At 48.2% G+C, this 19911-nt stretch overlaps 1 protein-coding gene across 1 annotated transcript; it reads right to left on the bottom strand.

Annotated features, from left to right (window-relative positions):
• Positions 1-3599: 3599 nt before the first annotated feature.
• LOC135512348 (G protein-regulated inducer of neurite outgrowth 2-like) lies at positions 3600-19911 on the bottom strand. The gene is made up of 3 exons (XM_064934296.1): positions 19746-19911; positions 8427-9016; positions 3600-6486 (listed from the first exon to the last, which is right to left on the bottom strand). The coding sequence occupies exon 3, from the start codon at positions 6475-6477 to the stop codon at positions 4921-4923; it is 1557 nt and encodes a 518-aa protein (XP_064790368.1). The 5' UTR covers positions 6478-6486; positions 8427-9016; positions 19746-19911; the 3' UTR covers positions 3600-4920.

Raw genomic sequence — 19911 nt, 5'->3', positions numbered from 1 at the left:
AACTATGAAACCTTTACATAGTGTCATCTGTCCAGTAAATTCTGGAGGATGCTTTCGTCACTGGTGAGGAGGTATAGAATTACAGAATGCTAAAAATGGAAGCTAACTGCAGGGGTGTGTGTGCGTGTATGCGTGCGTGCGTGTGTGTATATGAAGAGGAGCAGACTCGGTAAGAGGAGGGGCTGTGCTGCCTGTTAAAGGTAAGTTGACTTGGATCAGATGGGAAAAAGGTTTTGTTTGATTGTTTTTGACCAGACTGTTTTTTGCTCCGCTTAGGTTTTCCTGTCTCTGTAACTAACACACACCTCCTCTCCAGACGGTGTCGCATGTCTCTAAAGAATCGGTGCTATGAACCTCCATCTGTCTCTGAGCTGCTGGAGTTCCTGTTAGCCCACTGACGGACCACCAGCCATCCCTCTCTCCTCTCATCCCTCGCTTGTCTCCGCTCATCCTTCTCTCCTCTTATTCAGCTATCCATCTCGCACACAATTACACACACATGCACACACACACACACACTGAAACACAATGGTTACTAAGGTATAATGCTCTGTGTGTCCTGAAGGCAAGGGGTTTGTTTACTGTGCCATGGGCATCCAATGTTCTGGCCCTGGGGTATCTGATGGTCTACAAGAGCCTTTCTCTATCTGAGCAGATCCATCGGACCAAACTCTGGCTTCCTGGAGAAACTCATACAGCTGGACCTCCTCAGGCAGCAGAGGACACAGACAGAAACATGAATGAGAATACACGTACACACACACACACCATTCTGTATTCGTCTGGCCCTTCTTTAAACACTGTGTTAACAAACCTCCAAACGAGCGTCAACGCCATACAACACTCCTTCCGTGGCCTCCAACTGCTCTTAAACGCTAGTAAAACTAAATGCATGCTTTTCAACTGATTGCTGCCCGCACCTGCCTACCCGACTAGCATCACTACTCTGTTGACGTTTCTGACTTAGAATATGTGGACAACTACAAATACCTAGGTGTGCTAGACTGTAAACTCTCCTTGCAGACTCATATTAAACATCTCTAATCCAAAATTAAATCTAGAATCGGCTTCCTATTTCACAACAAAGCCTGTTTCACTTACTCCGCCAAACATACCCTCGTAAAACTGACTATCCTACCGATCCTCGACTTCGGCGATGTCATTTACAAAATAGCCTCCAACACTCTACTCAGCAAACTGTATGCAGACTATAACAGTGCCATCCTTTTTGTCAACAAAGCCCCATAAACCACCCACCACTGCGACCTGTATCCTCTCGTCGACTGGCCCTCGCTACATATTCGTCGCCAGACCCACTTGCTCCTGGTCATCTATGTCTTTGCAAGATAAAGCTCCACCTTATCTCAGCTCACTGGTCACAATAACAACACCCACCCGTAGCACGCGGTCCAGCAGGTATATCTCGCTGGTCATCCCCAAAGCCAACACCTCCTTTGGGTGCCTTTCCTTCCAGTTCTCTGCTGCCAATGACTGGAACGAATTGCAAAAATTGCTGAAGTTGGGGACATATCTCCCTCACTAACTTTAAACATCAGCTATCTGAGCAGCTAACCGATTGCTGCAGCTGTACAGCCATCTGTAAATAGCCCATCCAATCTACCTACCTCATCCCCATATTGTTTTTAATTACTTTTTGCTCCTTTGCACACCATTATTTCTACTTGCACATCATAATCTGCACATCTATCACTCCAGTGTTAATTTGCTAAATTGTAATTACTTCGCTACTACGGCCTATTCATTGCCTTACCTTCTCACGCCATTTGCACACACTGTACATTGACTTTTTTCTATTGTGTTATTGACTGTACGTTTGTTTATTCCATGTGTAACTCTGTGTTGTTGTTTGTGTCGCACTGCTTTGCTTTATCTTGGCCAGGTCGCAGTTGTGAATGAGAACTTGTTCTCAACTGGCCTACCTGGTTGAATAAAAGTGAAATAAAACATTTCATTAAACACACCTTGCAGTTTCATTTAAAGGGGCAATCTCCATTAGTACATCCATTTTTTTTTAACTTAAATTAAATTTAAGCTAAATTAATTAGATATACCCGATCATATTCCAAAAGATACAGTAAGCTTGTTTTACTCCCTTGATTATAAAAAAAACTGTCGCCTCAGAACTGTTCAACCAGAACAGGTTGAACCTTCCGTAGGTGAAAAATATTTATCATTTTGTAAATCATCCGCTCCAGTGATGTTGTTTTTGGGCTTTACAGCAAGGTAGACAATGAGACAAAACATATTTGAATTCTTTGTCGTGACTGAATTACAGTGTGGCATTCTAAATCCCTGATATTAGTGTCACCAGAGGTTAGTTTAACCTCAGTAATAAAAAGGGGGGAAACAGTTTCCTAGATGCTACCATCACTTCAGACTTCATCTAAGAGACTTCATTGCTGGCATCAACAGTAGCCTAGAATGCATTATCTGGGACATACACTTTATTAGGTAACACCACCCCGTTCACGAAAATGGATCACTCCTTCAGACAGTGAGTCATGTGGCTGTGGCTTGTTGTGTAAATCTGGCAGACAGGTATCGAGGCATTCAGTTACTGTTCGAATTAATGTTAGAATGGGCAAAACCAGTGACTTAAGCGACTTTGAGCGTGGTATTTTACACACGACAGTGTCTAGGGTTTACCGAGAATGGTACAACGAACAAAGAACATCCAGTCAGCGGCAGTCCTGTGGTCGAAAACAGCTCATTGATGAGAGAGGTCGAAGGAGAATGGCAAGAATGGTGCAGGCTAACAGGCGTGCCACAAACAGACAAATAACGCAGTACAACAGTGGTGTGCAGAACCGCATCTCGGGAACGAGAAGTCATCGAGAAGCTCCAGTGGGCACGTGATCACCAACACTGCACAATTGAAGAGTTGAAAAACATTGCCTGGAACATGACAGTGAGTTCAGTTAACTTGAGGGGCCTGCGCAGTTCCCAGACCTCAACCCTATAGAGCATCTTTGGGATGAGATGGAGCGGGCTGTTCGCAGCATGAATGTACCGCCGTTCAATCTGCAGCAACTGCATGATGCCATCACATCAGCATGGACCAACATCCCTGTGGAAAGTTTACAACACCTTGTATATTGCCCCGAAGAATTCAGGCTGCTCTGGAGGCAAAGGGGGAGGACATCAACCTGGTACTAGATGGGTGTACCTAATAAACTGGTTATGTCCTAATATACATCAGTGGAGGCTGCTGTTGGGAGGACGGCTCATAATAATGGCTGGAATGGAGTGAATGGAATGGTAGCAAACACATGTTTGATACCGAATGGTAGCAAACACATGTTTGATACCATTCCATTAACTCCATTCCAGACAATATTTTGAGCCGTCCTCCCAACAGCAGCCTCCACTGATATACATACATACATAACCATTAATACAGGTTTCTAAAGACCGGATAACAGCTGTCATATTCTACTGATAAGGACTGCTATTAACGTATCATCACGCCCTCCACTACAAACCCAACACTGATGAACAGCCTGTGCTATGACCTGAAACGGCAAAATATGATAAAGGAATTGTATTCAAATTATACTATAAAGAACAAAAGAGCCCTTTAATGCCAAGCTTGGTAATTATTTAATACACAAGAATAACGTTCTTAAACATTATATTACTGATTTAATGATAAAACAGTTATTCCTGCATTGTAGCAACAGTAAAAGCTACTTTAAATCTGGTTATAATTGATTGAGCAAAATCTTTTTCAAACGCAATATGGAAGTGGCATACTTGAAAGGTTTATGAAACTGACCGGGTTGTTGTAACTCATCCATTTTACAATAGGCCTACCAATCAGTACATTTTTATGGCACAGTAAATTGATAAGATACTGTTACAGTGGTGATAGTTAACCTTTAACCCTCTGGTTAGATACAGTACATGACTAAAACATTGGCTGTGGTTTTGAGACAATCATCATGCAGAACATATAACACATTAGATCCGTTACCCATAATGTTTTTGAGACATAAAAGTACAGGGTCAAATGCAATAAATGTTCTTATGACAATGTTGAAAAATTGAAAGAAAGTATTATTCACAAATAGGCTATTTGGCCTTTTGTTATGTGCATTAATATATTGAATGATATCTGATGAGATCTTTCAGCTTTCTTGATCAACGTTTTCCAGTCTGTTAACGCTATCTCTATGTCACGGTATTCTCCGTTGCATCACAGTGTTGGATGAATCATCTGAGATCACAGAATTTGAGGTTAGTTTAGGACTTATTTTATATGCCAGTAGAATGAAGTACTGCTAAATCAGGATTGTGATAACTTCTCTACATTTTCAATGTGAATGTGGGGCAGTAGAAATAATGTGAAAAGAAATGCAAAAAACGAAAACTACTGTATGCTTCAAACATTCACATAGAATTTGATTAAATCCTAGCATTAGAAATGAGAAAGATAGACATATATTTCCAACCATAGTGACTAGAAGTCTATGGTGTATTGATGCTTTCTTTTCCCACTCTGTGTTGTTAATAACTTCTAGCTTGTCTGTTTACAGAAACCCCTAGTTATTCCCCCCTATTAAATAAATCAACTCAAAATGATAAATAAATAATTGTATCCCTTTGTTTGACTGTTGTGGCAGCGCTCTGTTCTATCACTGGGCATCTATGCTGATGATGAAGGTACAATTACGAATTAATTCCATCCAAATACAACCTTTCACTCTCTGTCCATTCACCTCTTTTATCAATATGATGGTAGGTTCTTGTACATATGCCAATATTCTGACTGACACACAGATGATCTTATTCACTATGTGAGGCTGGTCACACTGTCTCTGGTGTGTTGGGGTCACATTTGATGCATAATAAAGCTGCTGCCAACTTGACCACTAAGCACATTGTTCAGGTCTCCCCCCATCAGTCCACAGCCGTGCTGGAGCTTGCGCAGCAGGCTGGGGTCCTGATTGAGCCCATCACCCCGGCCCTCTTCTTCCTGTCGCCGGCGCCACTACTGCTCTTCCTGGACGTGGCCGTATCCTGGCAGGAAAGGTTAGCAGCGCGGCCAGCCGTCTCCTTGATCTGCAGCTCCAGGTGCTTTTGGATGGCCAGACCAAGCTCCTCAGGGTCCACAGACGCCCCGTACACCTCCCACGTCATCCCTTCCGCATCCCACTTCACCTCCTTCACTGGGGACTTCTGGGATGTATCCGTCTCATTCCCGCTCTCGTTCCCATTCTCGTTCCTGTTCTTCTCCACCAGGCAGACCTGGGGGAACACATGGGCCAGGCATGCCTCGTGGATCTTCCCAGTCTGCACCCCCACGTCCCTGAGCTCCCTGTGGGATGTCATAGTCCCTGTGTCCCTGGTGGCTATATTGTTGCTGCTAGGACAACTATTCTCCTGCTGCTGCAGGGCTCCACTAGGGGGCAGAGTGTTGACCCAGGAGCAGTTGAGGTTGCAATTGAGGTTGCAGCATTGCAGCAGGCGCTTGGCATCCAGTCCTGTCTCACTGCCAGAGGACATGAGACAAGGGAGGGAGATGAGGGTAGGTGCCGGGTGAGGTGGCAGCACCCTCTGGTCCCTGAACTTAGCTTCGGTGCCTGGAAAGCGTGGCATCAACTGGGCAGTGGCGAGGATGGGCAGGGGGTGGCAGTACGCCGCAAACGTGTCCTCCAACGCCCCGTGGTGATGGACAAAAGCGCAGTAGCAGATGGCCTCCTCACATGAATGTTGTTGTTGGGTCTCATCGCCGACCTCAGCGGCTGTGTTAGAGAGGCCTGGGGCACCGACCCTGACACTCCCGGCCTGAGGCTGCTGTGTGGGGCTGCCTCCTCTACCATTTCCCCCTCTGCCGGTGGTGTTGACAGTGTTGCAGTTCTGGACCTGCAAGGGCTGCTTGCAGGCAAACCCGGAGAAGGCCTGAGGAGAGTCTCTCCCTGGATACAAGGGGCAGCTGGTCTCACTGCGGGGTGGGGGGGCAGAGACCTCCCTGAGCATGTGGAGGGTTTGCGAGTGACTCCTCTGGACAGGCAGCCTGTACAGATCCAGTCCTTTCAGGTCTTTCTGGGATGATGACGAGGGGTAAGGCTCCTGGCTCTCTCCGAAGGCTGATAACACGTCCCCGCTGGCTTGGTGACCATGGCTGGTGATGCCCTGTTCATGGTGATGGGCTGTGAATGATGACTCAGCCATACTGTGAGGGCGAACAGTAGTCCTGGGGTCCACATGTTGTTGGATGGTGTGCTGGACAGCCTGAGTAGGCCCCTGGCTGTCATTCTTTCTGTCTCTGTTAGAGCATGGAGCTGTATGCTCACTGGAGCTCCTCCTGAGTTCCTCCTGCCTCAGGGGACCTGTCAGCCCATCTGTGGAGCTCTGGGAGAGGGGTAAAAAGGGGTCGGTAAAGAGGGCAGAGTCAAGGGAAACACTGCCCTCTGGTGGGTATAACTCAGACACAGGATGCCCACTCTCTGCCATGGGAAAGCCCTGTAACACAATGGAAATTAACAGAGCATCAACAATATGGCTCAGGGATATAAGCTCTTATTGTATGATAAGTAAAGCTAACACAGTTTATGCATGAGGACGCCCTGATGAAACCAGTCATCTGGTACCATGCTAATTGCTTCATTAAGAGATGAGTCATCATCCTGCTGGGAGTAGTCTAGAGTAATGCCAGACTTGACAGCTAGAATTTCACAGTGTTTTTTTTTCTTAATTTTTATAATTGAAGTTGAGTCTAGTCCCGAGTGTTTTCACAGTGTTAGTGTAGTTGTTTTGTTGATTTACAAGAGAGACACAGACACGACCATTTGGTCTCTGCAGCTTAAACGTTAAGGCCTTGATTATCTCTTGTACACGGATTGTGGTGCCAGCCTAAACCAGAGGGTCATTGGTTTTGTCCACTACAGAAGGGGGCATGCCATGAGCAAACTGGTCAGGTATCTCTCACTCACAGTGGCAGAGATTAGGCCGTTCAGATTAGGTCTGGATCAGCCCCTCACTGATCCATAAGATTACAAGAGAAACACAGGATAGTCTATGTCTTCTTTGAGAGCATTAAGGGGTGTCTTCAATGTAGGCTCTCTAAAGCTTTGCTAGTGGATGTGTTAACTTGTGACATGGCGTGAAGATACGATGTCGGCTAGAGTGCTGAACCTCAATCACAAAACCTTTAACTTTTAAGTCAAATACCCTTAAATTATATACACACAATACAGAAATGATCATGTACCTTCTATGGGCTTTTCAAAAATATGCATTTAATTGTCCATTGAAGTCTTGTTATTCTACTTTACACATGAGGCCTCTAGGGGCAGTTTAAAAAGCATCACCAATGAGTCTGCTCTACCCTTGGAGCCAAATGTCCCATGGTGGCTCTCCATCCCACCCCAGTCCCATGGTACACCTCCTCGTTATTTACATGTAGGGGCTCTGTGAGGGGCTCTACAGGCTGAATATGAATATTATAATGAATAATGAATATCTGTTACAGTCTTTTTGGGATAACAGTGATAGTGTTAGTCTCATGTTAGCATTATTCAGTGTATTTATTGAAGGAATCGTAGTTGACAGCTCACAAGCTGAATGTTTTCGCAGTGAATTACAACATATGTAAATCGTATTGTCTACAGACAAGACAAACCCATTCAATTCAATGTGTACAATGTTGACAGGCAACAGCAAACGCTCAAGTCATTTAATGTTGTGCAATGAAATTACTGTATGACCTGGTGTCTGTGGGCAAAGTGTTAGCATGCCTTTCTTTAATATTGACTGACTTGCCACATGTTCCTCACAGCTAACAAGCTGCTGCTGATCTGAAGCACGGACTTGTCTCTCTCCTATAAATTGGCCGAATCTAAGCTGGTTTGAACCAAAGGTCACTTCTGACAATAGACAGATCAGGCAGATGATATGCCATAAAGTGTAGGAACATGCGTCCAGTCAGTGAAAAATAATGGCGTGCTAACACTTTGCCCGCTGACACTAGAACAAAACACCTGATCTGTGGTAGTCTGAAAATAGAGATGTGAGAAGTCAATTTAATGAATTAGTGGCCTTTTTTATTTTTACAGTAATGCTTCTTTTTCCAATAATATTTCAGAATATACCTCCTCACACAACGCAACAAATGGATATTCTTTCTGCTATGCTATACACACATCGAAATAATAACAATGCCTCAACTATCTGAACTTTGCATGAGACTGGGGACAGCTTGTGACTGACTGCATGTATTGACTCACTCAGGGGCCTACATCAATCCCCCCCCACCCCCCCCCCCCCCCCACACCCCCACCCTACACACACATGCATGCAGTACATACACACGCACACACATGCAAGCCACGCATGCACACACACCCACACACAGAGATGTAACCATTTCCTCCTGAAAAGTCTCTGTTGTAACCCCTGCTTACCTTTCAGGAACAATATGAGATCCGTGCCTTATGTTCCTTTTCTCTCCTCCTCCTCTCCCTCTCTTTCTCAATCACTCAGTGTCAGAGTCCAGTTATCCCCCAGGATCCCCGGAGAACCCCTGTTAGTCCAGGATGTTGGAAAGGAAAAGGAAAGCGCTTCTCCTTCCCTCACATCCACAGGTGACTCCCCCCCTCTCTCGCCACGCACCATCCACAGCGCCCTCCCTTCCACTAGTCTCCTCCTCTTCCTTCTCCCTCCCTCTATCCTGGCTGTGAACAAGATGGAGGAAACCTTGAGATAATCCTCTCTTTCATCTGATTACAAATGAGAGGCTGCGAATCTTTAAATCCCTTTCCAGGAGACAGGGGTAGTGTGTGTGCGAATGTGTGTGTGTCTATATGTGTGTGTGTGTGTGTGTGTGTGTGTGAGACGTTGTTAGAGATGGGTGGTGGTGGTTGTTTGGCTTTGTGTGTGGTGTACAGGGGGATGGTAGATAGGACTAGGGGATTGGATGGAGAGGGGGAGGGAGAATGATAATGAGGAGATGCACAGATAGTCAGGCAGACAGCGTCATTGTCACTCCGTCCACCTGGGAGAAAAAAAATGAGACAGAAAAATGCATGAATGGGTGTTATCGAATAGAAGGTTTCATGGCGAAAAAACAGCCGCACCTCACACAGACAGTCAGCGTCTGTCTCTCTCGCATCCTCTTCTCTCTCTCTCTCTCCCTCCCACTCATCCTCCTCTCTCTGTCTCTCACACACACACACACACCCACGCACATTGTTTTGACTCCTACCTCACCTACTCCTTTACACACTCCCCATCAATCTCGCCCACTCTCCATCACTCTGTCCCTGTTGCTACGGAAACTACAATACTCAATGGGACTCTGATGAATGTTCATTTTCTATGTTGCTGTGAGGCGACAGACAGCAAAACATGTCAGCCAGGAAACTACAGTGCTCATGGTTGTCAAAGTAACAAGAGAACAAAGTGATTTTATGTCAATTTTTTGTGCATGGATGTCACATGCCATGGTATGTCCGTGTTTTGTATGACAATTAATTAAAAAGCAGGAATGTAATTTGCTTGAAAAGTCCCATTAAAATGGAAAGTAATGGGAGTATAAGTAGTAGTAGTTCATACGGCTATGTCACGACTTCCGCCGAAGTTGGCTCCCCTGCCTGTTCGGGCGGTGCTCGGCGGTCGTCGTCACCGTCCTACTAGCCGCTACCGATCCCTTTTTCGTTTGTCTGTTGGTTTTGTCTTATTAGTTTCACCTGTGTGTATTTTGGTTTAATTAGCTTCCCTATATGTAGTAGTTTGACCCACCCTTGTTTTGTGCGGGATTGTTTTTTGTTACTCTGTTGGTTGTGGTTTCATGTTTGTATTCTCCGGACTGTTTGGTCCTGTGTTTGGGCTGGTCTGTTTTATGCGCCCTGTATGTTGGCGTGACCGTTCTTTTGCCAGAGAATTACGATTTACCGAACCCTGCTCTCTGCGCCTGATTCCAACCCACCACTCCTAGTAGGCTGTGACAGAATCCCGCACCGGAACATGGAATCAGCAGGAGAAGCCCCATCTCCTCTCCCATCGATGGAGGAAAGGGTCCTCCATCATACCAGCGTTCTCCATAGGATTGGTTCGGCCATGGACCAAATGATGGAGAGGATGGATCGATGGGAGAGGAGTTGCCTTCCCACCTCATCTCCAGCACCCCCTCCTCCAGCACCTCCTGTTCCTGCTACCGCATCTGGCTCCGGGGCTCTTCGGCTGACGCTCCCACGGGAGTATGATGGAACGGCGGCTGGGTGCCAGGGTTTCCTTCTACAACTGGAACTGTACCTGGCTACCGTGCGTCCTGCTCCCTCCGGAGAGGAGAGCGTGAGCGCCCTCGTCTCCTGTTTGACTGGGCGAGCCCTCGAGAGGGCCAACGCAGTGTGGAATGGTCCGGACTCGGCGAGGGATCATTACCCAGAGTTCACCCGCCGATTCCGAGCTGTGTTTGACCATCCACCAGAGGGTCGTGCGGCGGGTGAATGGCTGTTCCACCTGCGTCAGGAGACGAGGAGCGCGCAGGACTTTGCCCTGAAGTTCAGGACCTTGGCCGCAGGAGCAGGGTGGAACAACAGGGCCCTGATAGATCATTTCCGATGCAGTCTCAGGGAGGACGTCCGCAGGGAGCTAGCATGTCGGGACACCACCCTCACACTAGATGAACTCATTGACATGGCTATCCGTCTCGACAACCTGCTGGCTGCCCGCGGGCGTTCGGATCAGGTCCTGTTGTTTCCACTTCCCAGCCCTCCTGCCCCTATCCCTATGGAGTTAGGAGGGGCGGCTTCGAGGGGGACCGGAGGAGGAGTGTCCTCCTGCACCAGTTGTGATCGGCGAGGGCACACGGCCGACCGGTGCTGGAGGAACTCGTCTGGGAGACGGGAGGGCAGACGGAGCACTACTCGATCACCCCAGGTGAGTAAGCACCAGACTCACCCAGAGCTTCCTGTCGGTCATGTGTTAACTTCTTTCCCTGGGTTTCTTCCCTCTCTACAGCATAAGGCGCTAGTCGATTCAGGCGCAGCTGGGAATTTCATGGATCGTGGGCTCGCGTTAAGGCTAGGGATTCCCCTGGTGTCGTTAGACCTACCTTTCCCCGTGCACTCCTTTGATAGCCGACCATCAGGGTCAGGAGTAGTTAGGGAGGCTACGGTGCCGCTGGACATGGTAACGCAGGGGGGTCATAAGGAGCAGATTAGTCTGTTCCTTATAGATTCACCTGCGTTTCCAGTGGTGTTGGGAATTCCCTGGCTAGCTCAACACAACCCGGTGATTTCCTGGCGACAGGGGGCTCTTAAGGTGTGGTCAGAGGTGTGTTCAGACAGGTGTATAGGGGTTGCCGTTGGTGCGACTACGGTGGAGAGTCCAGACCAGGTTTCCACCGTGCGCATTCCCTCTGAATATGCCGATTTGGCTATCGCCTTCAGTAAAAAGAGGGCGACCCAATTACCACCCCATCGTCGAGAGGACTGCGCAATAAACCTTCTGGAGAACGCTGCACTTCCTAGGAGTCACGTGTATCCATTGTCCCAGGAGGAGACAGTAGCGATGGAAACACATGTTACTGAATCGCTGGGACAGGGGGTACATTCGGCCCTCTGCATCACCCGTCTCCTCAAGCTTCTTTTTTGTGAAGAAGAAGGATGGAGGTTTGTGTCCGTGCATTGATTATAGAGGCCTAAATTCCATCACAGTGGGGTTTAGTTACCCACTACCTCTCATCGCTACGGCGGTGGAATCATTTCACGGAGCCCACTTCTTCACAAAACTGGACCTGAGGAGTGCGTATAATCTGGTACGTATTCGGGGAGGAGATGAGTGGAAAACCACATTTAGTACTACATCTGGTCATTATGAGTACCGCCTCATGCCATATGGGTTGAAGAATGCTTCAGCCATCTTCCAATCCTTCGTAGATGAGATTCTCCGAGACCTGCTCGGGCAGGGAGTGGTACATTTACATTATATTTAAGTCATTTGGCAGACGCTCTTATCCAGAGCGACTTACAAATTGGTGAATTCACCTTATGACATCCAGTGGAACAGCCACTTTACAATAGTGCATCTAAATCATTTAAGGGGGGAGTGAGAAGGATTACTTTATCCTATCCTAGGTATTCCTTAAAGAGGTGGGGTTTCAGGTGTCTCCGGAAGGTGGTGATTGACTCCGCTGTCCTGGCGTCGTGAGGGAGTTTGTTCCACCATTGGGGGCCAGAGCAGCGAACAGTTTTGACTGGGCTGAGCGGGAACTGTACTTCCTCAGTGGTAGGGAGGCGAGCAGGCCAGAGGTGGATGAACGCAGTGCCCTTGTTTGGGTGTAGGGCCTGATCAGAGCCTGGAGGTACTGCGGTGCCGTTCCCCTCACAGCTCCGTAGGCAAGCACCATGGTCTTGTAGCGGATGCGAGCTTCAACTGGAAGCCAGTGGAGAGAGCGGAGGAGCGGGGTGACGTGAGAGAACTTGGGAAGGTTGAACACCAGACGGGGTGCGGCGTTCTGGATGAGTTGTAGGGGTTTAATGGCACAGGCAGGGAGCCCAGCCAACAGCGAGTTGCAGTAATCCAGACGGGAGATGACAAGTGCCTGGATTAGGACCTGCGCCGCTTCCTGTGTGAGGCAGGGCCGTACTCTGCGGATGTTGTAGAGCATGAACCTACAGGAACGGGCCACCGCCTTGATGTTAGTTGAGAACGACAGGGTGTTGTCCAGGATCACGCCAAGGTTCTTAGCGCTTTGGGAGGAGGACACAATGGAGTTGTCAACCGTGATGGCGAGATCATGGAACGGGCAGTCCTTCCCCGGGAGGAAGAGCAGCTCCGTCTTGCCGAGGTTCAGCTTGAGGTGGTGATCCGTCATCCACACTGATATGTCTGCCAGACATGCAGAGATGCGATTCGCCACCTGGTCATCAGAAGGGGGAAAGGAGAAGATTAATTGTGTGTTGTCTGCATAGCAATGATAGGAGAGACCATGTGAGGTTATGACAGAGCCAAGTGACTTGGTGTATAGCGAGAATAGGAGAGGGCCTAGAACAGAGCCCTGGGGGACACCAGTGGTGAGAGCGCGTGGTGAGGAGACAGATTCTCGCCACACCACCTGGTAGGAGCGACCTGTCAGGTAGGACGCAATCCAAGCGTGGGCCGCGCCGGAGATGCCCAACTCGGAGAGGGTGGAGAGGAGGATCTGATGGTTCACAGTATCGAAGGCAGCCGATAGGTCTAGAAGGATGAGAGCAGAGGAGAGAGAGTTAGCTTTAGCAGTGCGGAGCGCCTCCGTGATACAGAGAAGAGCAGTCTCAGTTGAATGACTAGTCTTGAAACCTGACTGATTTGGATCAAGAAGGTCATTCTGAGAGAGATAGCGGGAGAGCTGGCCAAGGACGGCACGTTCAAGAGTTTTGGAGAGAAAAGAAAGAAGGGATACTGGTCTGTAGTTGTTGACATCGGAGGGATCGAGTGTAGGTTTTTTCAGAAGGGGTGCAACTCTCGCTCTCTTGAAGACGGAAGGGACGTAGCCAGCGGTCAGGGATGAGTTGATGAGCGAGGTGAGGTAAGGGAGAAGGTCTCCGGAAATGGTCTGGAGAAGAGAGGAGGGGATAGGGTCAAGCGGGCAGGTTGTTGGGCGGCCGGCCGTCACAAGAAGCGAGATTTCATCTGGAGAGAGAGGGGAGAAAGAGGTCAGAGCACAGGGTAGGGCAGTGTGAGCAGAACCAGCGGTGTCGTTTGACTTAGCAAACGAGGATCGGATGTCGTCGACCTTCTTTTCAAAATGGTTGACGAAGTCATCTGCAGAGAGGGAGGAGGGGGAGGGGGAGGAGGATTCAGGAGGGAGGAGAAGGTGGCAAAGAGCTTCCTAGGGTTAGAGGCAGATGCTTGGAATTTAGAGTGGTAGAAAGTGGCTTTAGCAGCAGAGACAGAGGAGGAAAATGTAGAGAGGAGGGAGTGAAAGGATGCCAGGTCCGCAGGGAGGCGAGTTTTCCTCCATTTCCGCTCGGCTGCCCGGAGCCCTGTTCTGGTAGTGTACATCATGACATCTTGATCTATTCTGCCACACGCGCGGCCCATGTGTCTCTGGTGCGTAAGGTACTTGGGCGACTGCTGGAGCATGACCTGTATTGCAAGGCAGAGAAATGTGAGTTTTTCAAACAGGCCGTTTCCTTCCTGGGTTATCGTATTTCCACCTCCGGGGTGGTGTTGGAGGATGACCGCGTTACAGCTGTGCGTAATTGGCCGACTCCGACCACGGTGAAAGAAGTACAGCGATTTTTAGGGTTTGCCAATTACTACCGGAGGTTTATCCGGGGTTTTGGTCAGGTGGCTGCTCCCATCACCTCACTGCTGAAGGGAGGACCGGTGCGCTTGCGTTGGTCAGCAGAGGCGGGCAGAGCTTTCAGTCGTTTGAAGGAGCTGTTCACCAATGCGCCCGTGTTGGAGCATCCGGACCCCTCTTTATAGCGTTCATAGTGGAGATGGACGCGTCCGAGGCAGGGGTCGGGGCCGTGCTGTCCCAGCGCTCGGGCGTGCCACCCAAGCTCCGCCCTCCGCCTTCTTTTCGAGAAAGCTTGGTCCAGCGGATCGAAACTATGACGTGGGTGGCCGGGAGTTGTTAGCTGTAGTCAAGGCTCTGAAGGTGTGGAGACATTGGCTTGAGGGTGCGAGACACCCTTTTCTCATCTGGACTGACCATCGTAATCTCGAGTATATCTGGTCAGCGATGAGACTAAATCCACGTCAAGCTAGATGGGCCATGTTTTTCACCAGGTTTCGGTTTACCATCTCATACCGGTCAGGCTCCCAAAGCACCAAAGCCGACGCGCTGTCCCACCTCTATGATACCGAGGAGCAGTCCGTTGAGCCAACTCCCATCATTCCACCTTCATGTCTCGTGGCACCGGTAGTATGGGAGGTGGACGTGGAGATAGACATGGCCTCACGGTGAGAGCCGGCCCCCCCTAACTGTCCAGCGGGGGTTCAGTACGTGCCAAGGGGGGTCTGGGATAAGCTGATCCGGTGGGCTCATACTCTCCTCTCCTCGGGTCATCCTGGCATCAAGAGGACAGTGCAGAGTCTTAGAGGGAGATACTGGTGGCCCACGCTGGCTAAGGACGTGAGATTTTATGTCTCCTCCTGCTCAGTGTGCGCTCAGAGCAAGGCTCCTCGGCACTTGCCTAGAGGGAAGTTACAACCCCTCCCCGTTCCACAACGGCCGTGGACACACTTATCAGTGGACTTTCTTACTGACCTTCCCCCGTCCCAGGGAAGTACTACAATCCTGGTTGTTGTGGATCGGTTTTCTAAGTCCTGTCGTCTCATCCCATTGCCCGGTCTCCCTACGGCCCTGCAGATAGAGGAGGCCCTGTTTACCCATGTCTTCCGGCACTATAGGGTGCCTGAGGACATCGTTTCTGATCGGGGTCCCCAATTCACGTCCAGAGTCTGGAGGGCGTTTATGGAGAGACTGGGGGTCTTGGTCAGCTTAACCTCAGGTTTTCACCCCGAGAGTAATGGGCAGGTGGAGCGCGTAAACCAGGATGTGGGCAGGTTTCTGCGGTCCTATTGCCAGGACTGGCCTGGTGAGTGGGCAAGGTATGTTCCTTGGTCTGAGCTCGCTCAGAACTCCCTACGCCACTCCTCAACTAACTTGTCTCCTTTTGAGTGTATGTTAGGTTACCAGCCGGTCCTGGCCCCATGGCATCAGAGCCAGACCGAGGATCCTGCGGTTGAGGAATGGGTACAGCGCTCCAAGGACACCTGGAAAGCCGTCCAGGGCTCGCTAAGGTTAGCGGGAGAACGGCAGAAGAGGAGCGTTGACGAGCACCGCAGTGAGGCCCCCATGTTTGCACCAGGGGACAGGGTCTGGCTCTCGACCCGAAACCTGCCCCTCCGCCTGCCCTGTCGGAAGCTGGGGCCGCAGTGTGTGGGGCCGTTCAAAGTCCTGAGGAGAATAAACGAGGTGTGTTACAGGTTACAACTTCCTAGGTATTACCGTATTAACCCCTCGTTTCATGTGTCTCTCCTCAGGCCGGTGGTGGTTGGTCCCCTGCAAGAAGGTGAGGTGCCTGAGGTCCCTCCGCCCCCTCTGGACATTGAGGGGTCCCCGGCGTACACGGTTCGTGGCATTTTGGATTCGGGGGGCCTGGTGGGGGGCCTAAAGTACCTCGTGGACTGGGAGGTGTACGGGGTCCGGAGGAGAGATGCTGGGTTCCGGTGGGGGACATTTTGGACCCTTCTCTCCTGAGAGATTTCCACCGCCTCCACCCGGATCGTCCTCCGGGTCGTCCTCGAGGCCGGTGGCGTCAGGAGGGGGGGTACTGTCATGACTTCCACGAAGTTGGCTCCCCTGCCTGTTCGGGCGGTGCTCGGCGGTCGTCGTCACCGTCCTACTAGCCGCTACCGATCCCTTTTTCGTTTTGTCTGTTGGTTTTGTCTTATTAGTTTCACCTGTGTGTATTTTGGTTTAATTAGCTTCCCTATATGTAGTAGTTTGACCCGCCCTTGTTTAGTGCGGGATTGGTTTTTGTTACTCTGTTGGTTGTGGTTTCATGTTTGTATTCTCCGGACTGTTTGGTCCTGTGTTTGGGCTGGTCTGTTTTATGCGACCTGTATGTTGGCGTGACCGTTTTTTTGCCAGAGAATTACGATTTACCGAACCCTGCTCTCTGCGCCTGATTCCAACCCACCACTCCTAGTAGGCTGTGACAGGCTATGGGTAGAAGTTGCCCTTATGCACAGATCTAGGATCAGCTTACCCTTCCCAAATCAAACCTTAGCCATTAGGAGGAACAATGAACAATGAATGAGACCTACAGTAAAGGACCACTCCTCACCGCAGTAACAGGTGGAAAATAAAAACAGACAGGGGGTTTGAGTGTAAGACAGAAAATGTGTGATCAAACAAAAGACAGTCATAACAAAGCCTGTCAGACATATCACATTTCTTGTTTGGGTTATTGTAATTGTACATCTGTAGAATTCAAATGGAAGAATGATATGTATCTAGCAGAAGGAACACAACACACCTTTGATCTGGGTAATTAGCGGTGCTTAGTGCATGCTGCTATAATGAAAATATATATATTTTTTGCATTGTTAACCGAGGTGAGGGGAGGGGTTGTGTGTGATTGGATGGGCTACACTTGTGCGTCGGTATTTCAAGTACAGGGGTTGGGATTGTTGTAGTAGAAGTTCTGGGAGGAGGGGAGGGAGGTTGAGTTAGTATTAGGAGCAAAAGTCTCATTACGGCAGACTGAACATCTGGAGAACGGCAGTACCAGGGATAGACGTGTGGGGATTAAAGGTTAGATTTCAAAGAGAGAGTCAGCGAGGGATCGAGGATTGTGGAAGATCCTACTGGCCAACAGCCTTCATAGCTAAGAACAATGTCAGGGAGGGCTCCTGTACCAATTACAGTAACAGATTTAGGACCTAAATAGTATCAGGCATAAGGAAGGGTAAGGAGACAGATTGAGACACATTTCATTCATCAGTGAGTTTCTCCAGCTGGCAAACCATATTGTTGCAGACTGAAATTAAATGAGATCCTCTATCATACAACCCTGATAGTATCTCAGCAACAGCAATGCCCTAGCATGGCCGTGATATCTTTCCCGGCATTGTCAGAGACAGGAAAGCCTTAGCTGCATGCATTCAGATATAATTCAGATATAACATGGCTGATACACCCGGCTCACTGAATAGATCCCCTGCTACTCCCTGCACACACAAACAACTCTCCAATTCTTTGTCCAAACTATCCATGATCATTTGAATAAGCATTACAAAAACACCTTTTATCAGCAGTTACAGCTAGAACATAACGTTCTCAGAACCATGTGTTATTTTGCATACAACCTTCCCACAACTTTCTAGGAATGGTGAAGGATAGTTGCTTGGCTTTGATACAGTCTCAGCACATTTAAGGAACTTGACAGCAAAAACATTATTTTCTTGGTATTACAAAAAGACACGTTGGTTTCCTTACCCTGTAAGTAGTCTATGGACAAGGTATGACAGCAATCCATGCTTGGGTTTAGTTTCCCTGGCACTGTTTCCACATGCTCATGTTTTAACATTTTGTGGCATAAATCCATTTCAAGTCATGGGACCGATATAAGCATTTTTCGTGCTTCATGTCCAAATCATCCAAAAGTATCAACAATTGATTGTGAAGCTCAACAAAGTCACTTATAGATGTTTTGAGAATTGCGTGAAAAATGCTAATATCGGTTCCATTACTTGAATGGTATTTGTCCACAAATGCTAAAACAGTGCCATGGAAACTAAACCAAAGCATTGATTGCTGTCATACCTTGTCCATAGACTACTTACAGGGTAAGGAAACCAATATGTCATTTTGTAATTTGGGTGAACTATCCCTTTAAGAAAACATTCCATAAAAAAACAGAAGAAAACGTTTGTAACATTCAGAGAAAGTTTTCTGAATGTTATTTAAAAACATACATTCCTTTCTCAGAACGTTAAGAAAACGTTCCATAAAAACCACAAGAAAACTGAAGTAATGATCAGAGTACATTCACAGAATGTTATTTAAAAACATTAATTCCATTCTCAGCATCAGCAAAACTCTCTTGTTAAGTGTGTTGAAGAGTTTTCGCCGTGCCCATTAATTGGTCACAATTAATCACAGATTTCCACTCCAACTCATTGGCGACAACGGACCACAGCAAGTGTTTCAAGAAATGGCTAAGTTCCTTCAGGTGAATGGCGTACAACTCATCTGGTCCACACCCTATCATCCATCAATCAACTGGCTGGCGGAGAGGTTCGTACAGACCATGAAACATCTCAGGGTCAAGGGACACTGCACCAACGCTAGAACAGTTTCCTGCTATCCTACAGGAACATGCCTCATGCAACCACAAGGGCTTTGCCTGCATCGCTACTCATGAAGAGAGAGCTGCGCACAAGTTTGACCTATTCAAACATCCGAACTCAAAGGAGACAGTCCTACGTCAACAGGAGAGTCAAGTCAAACGTTGTGAACTGAGAGCAAAGGACAGAGTTTTCAATCCTGGAGAAACTGTCTTAGCTAGGAACTACCTCAACGGACCAAAGTGGGCTCCTGCTACAGTCATTGTGCAGACTGGTCCTGTGTCCTACACTATCCAGACTGCAGAGGATGTAATCTGGAAAAGCCACACAGATCAGTTACTGTTGAGAAAAGCAACACAGACAGAACCACAAGTCGTGAGTGGTCCAGAACTGTTACTAGGTGACACCTTGACCCAGCAGTCGTCGCCTAGGTGTTTAAAGTCACCTTCTCAGGACTGTTGTTCATAGTGGGGACAATTAAAGTAGGTGAGGAGGAGATGTGGTGTATTGGGGTTGTGCCACAGAGCATCATGGGAGTTGGATGTTGTCATATTGTAGATAAATGGTTGATCTAATTCCTGTCTCCTGGGAAACCCACAAGACAAAACACTAATGTCCATGTTTATGTCCACGACAGCAAACAAAATGAAAGTGCCACGTACGCTGCATTTGAGCCCCTGTGCTGTGTACATATAGGACATTCGTACGTGTGCATAAAGGAACAGGACCATATGGTACAACACAGCAAAACATTTGACCTATTGGACACTCTTTGAAACCCTTATCTGCATACAAACCCGTAACAATCTTATATAACCACCTGTCACCGACTGAATGAATTTATAATACAAAGCCATGCATGCATGTGGTAATTGGAAGGATTGGAAGGTATTATAACTTGTCCTGTCCAATTTAATGTCTCCTTTTACCTTCATAAAGGGTCAGGTCTGTGTTGTTCCAGTGCTCCTCTCTAGTTTCTTTGTTCTGTTTCTTTAGCTACCTCAGCGTTAGCCACAACACACCTCTATGGCTGTGGAGCTCACACCTGTTCCTGTGAAAACTGTGGATTCGAGGTAAAGCGTATCGGCAGTTCCA

Source organism: Oncorhynchus masou, chromosome 24, assembly GCF_036934945.1.
Source record: "Oncorhynchus masou masou isolate Uvic2021 chromosome 24, UVic_Omas_1.1, whole genome shotgun sequence".
NCBI classification, from domain to species: Eukaryota; Metazoa; Chordata; class Actinopteri; order Salmoniformes; family Salmonidae; genus Oncorhynchus; species Oncorhynchus masou.
This window is presented reverse-complemented; position numbering and strand designations above follow the sequence as displayed.

What these genes read in the sequence shown, in the direction of transcription:
- LOC135512348 (XM_064934296.1), bottom strand. Translation starts at nt 6,477, where the DNA reads ATGGCAGAGAGTGGGCATCCTGTGTCTGAGTTATACCCACCAGAGGGC.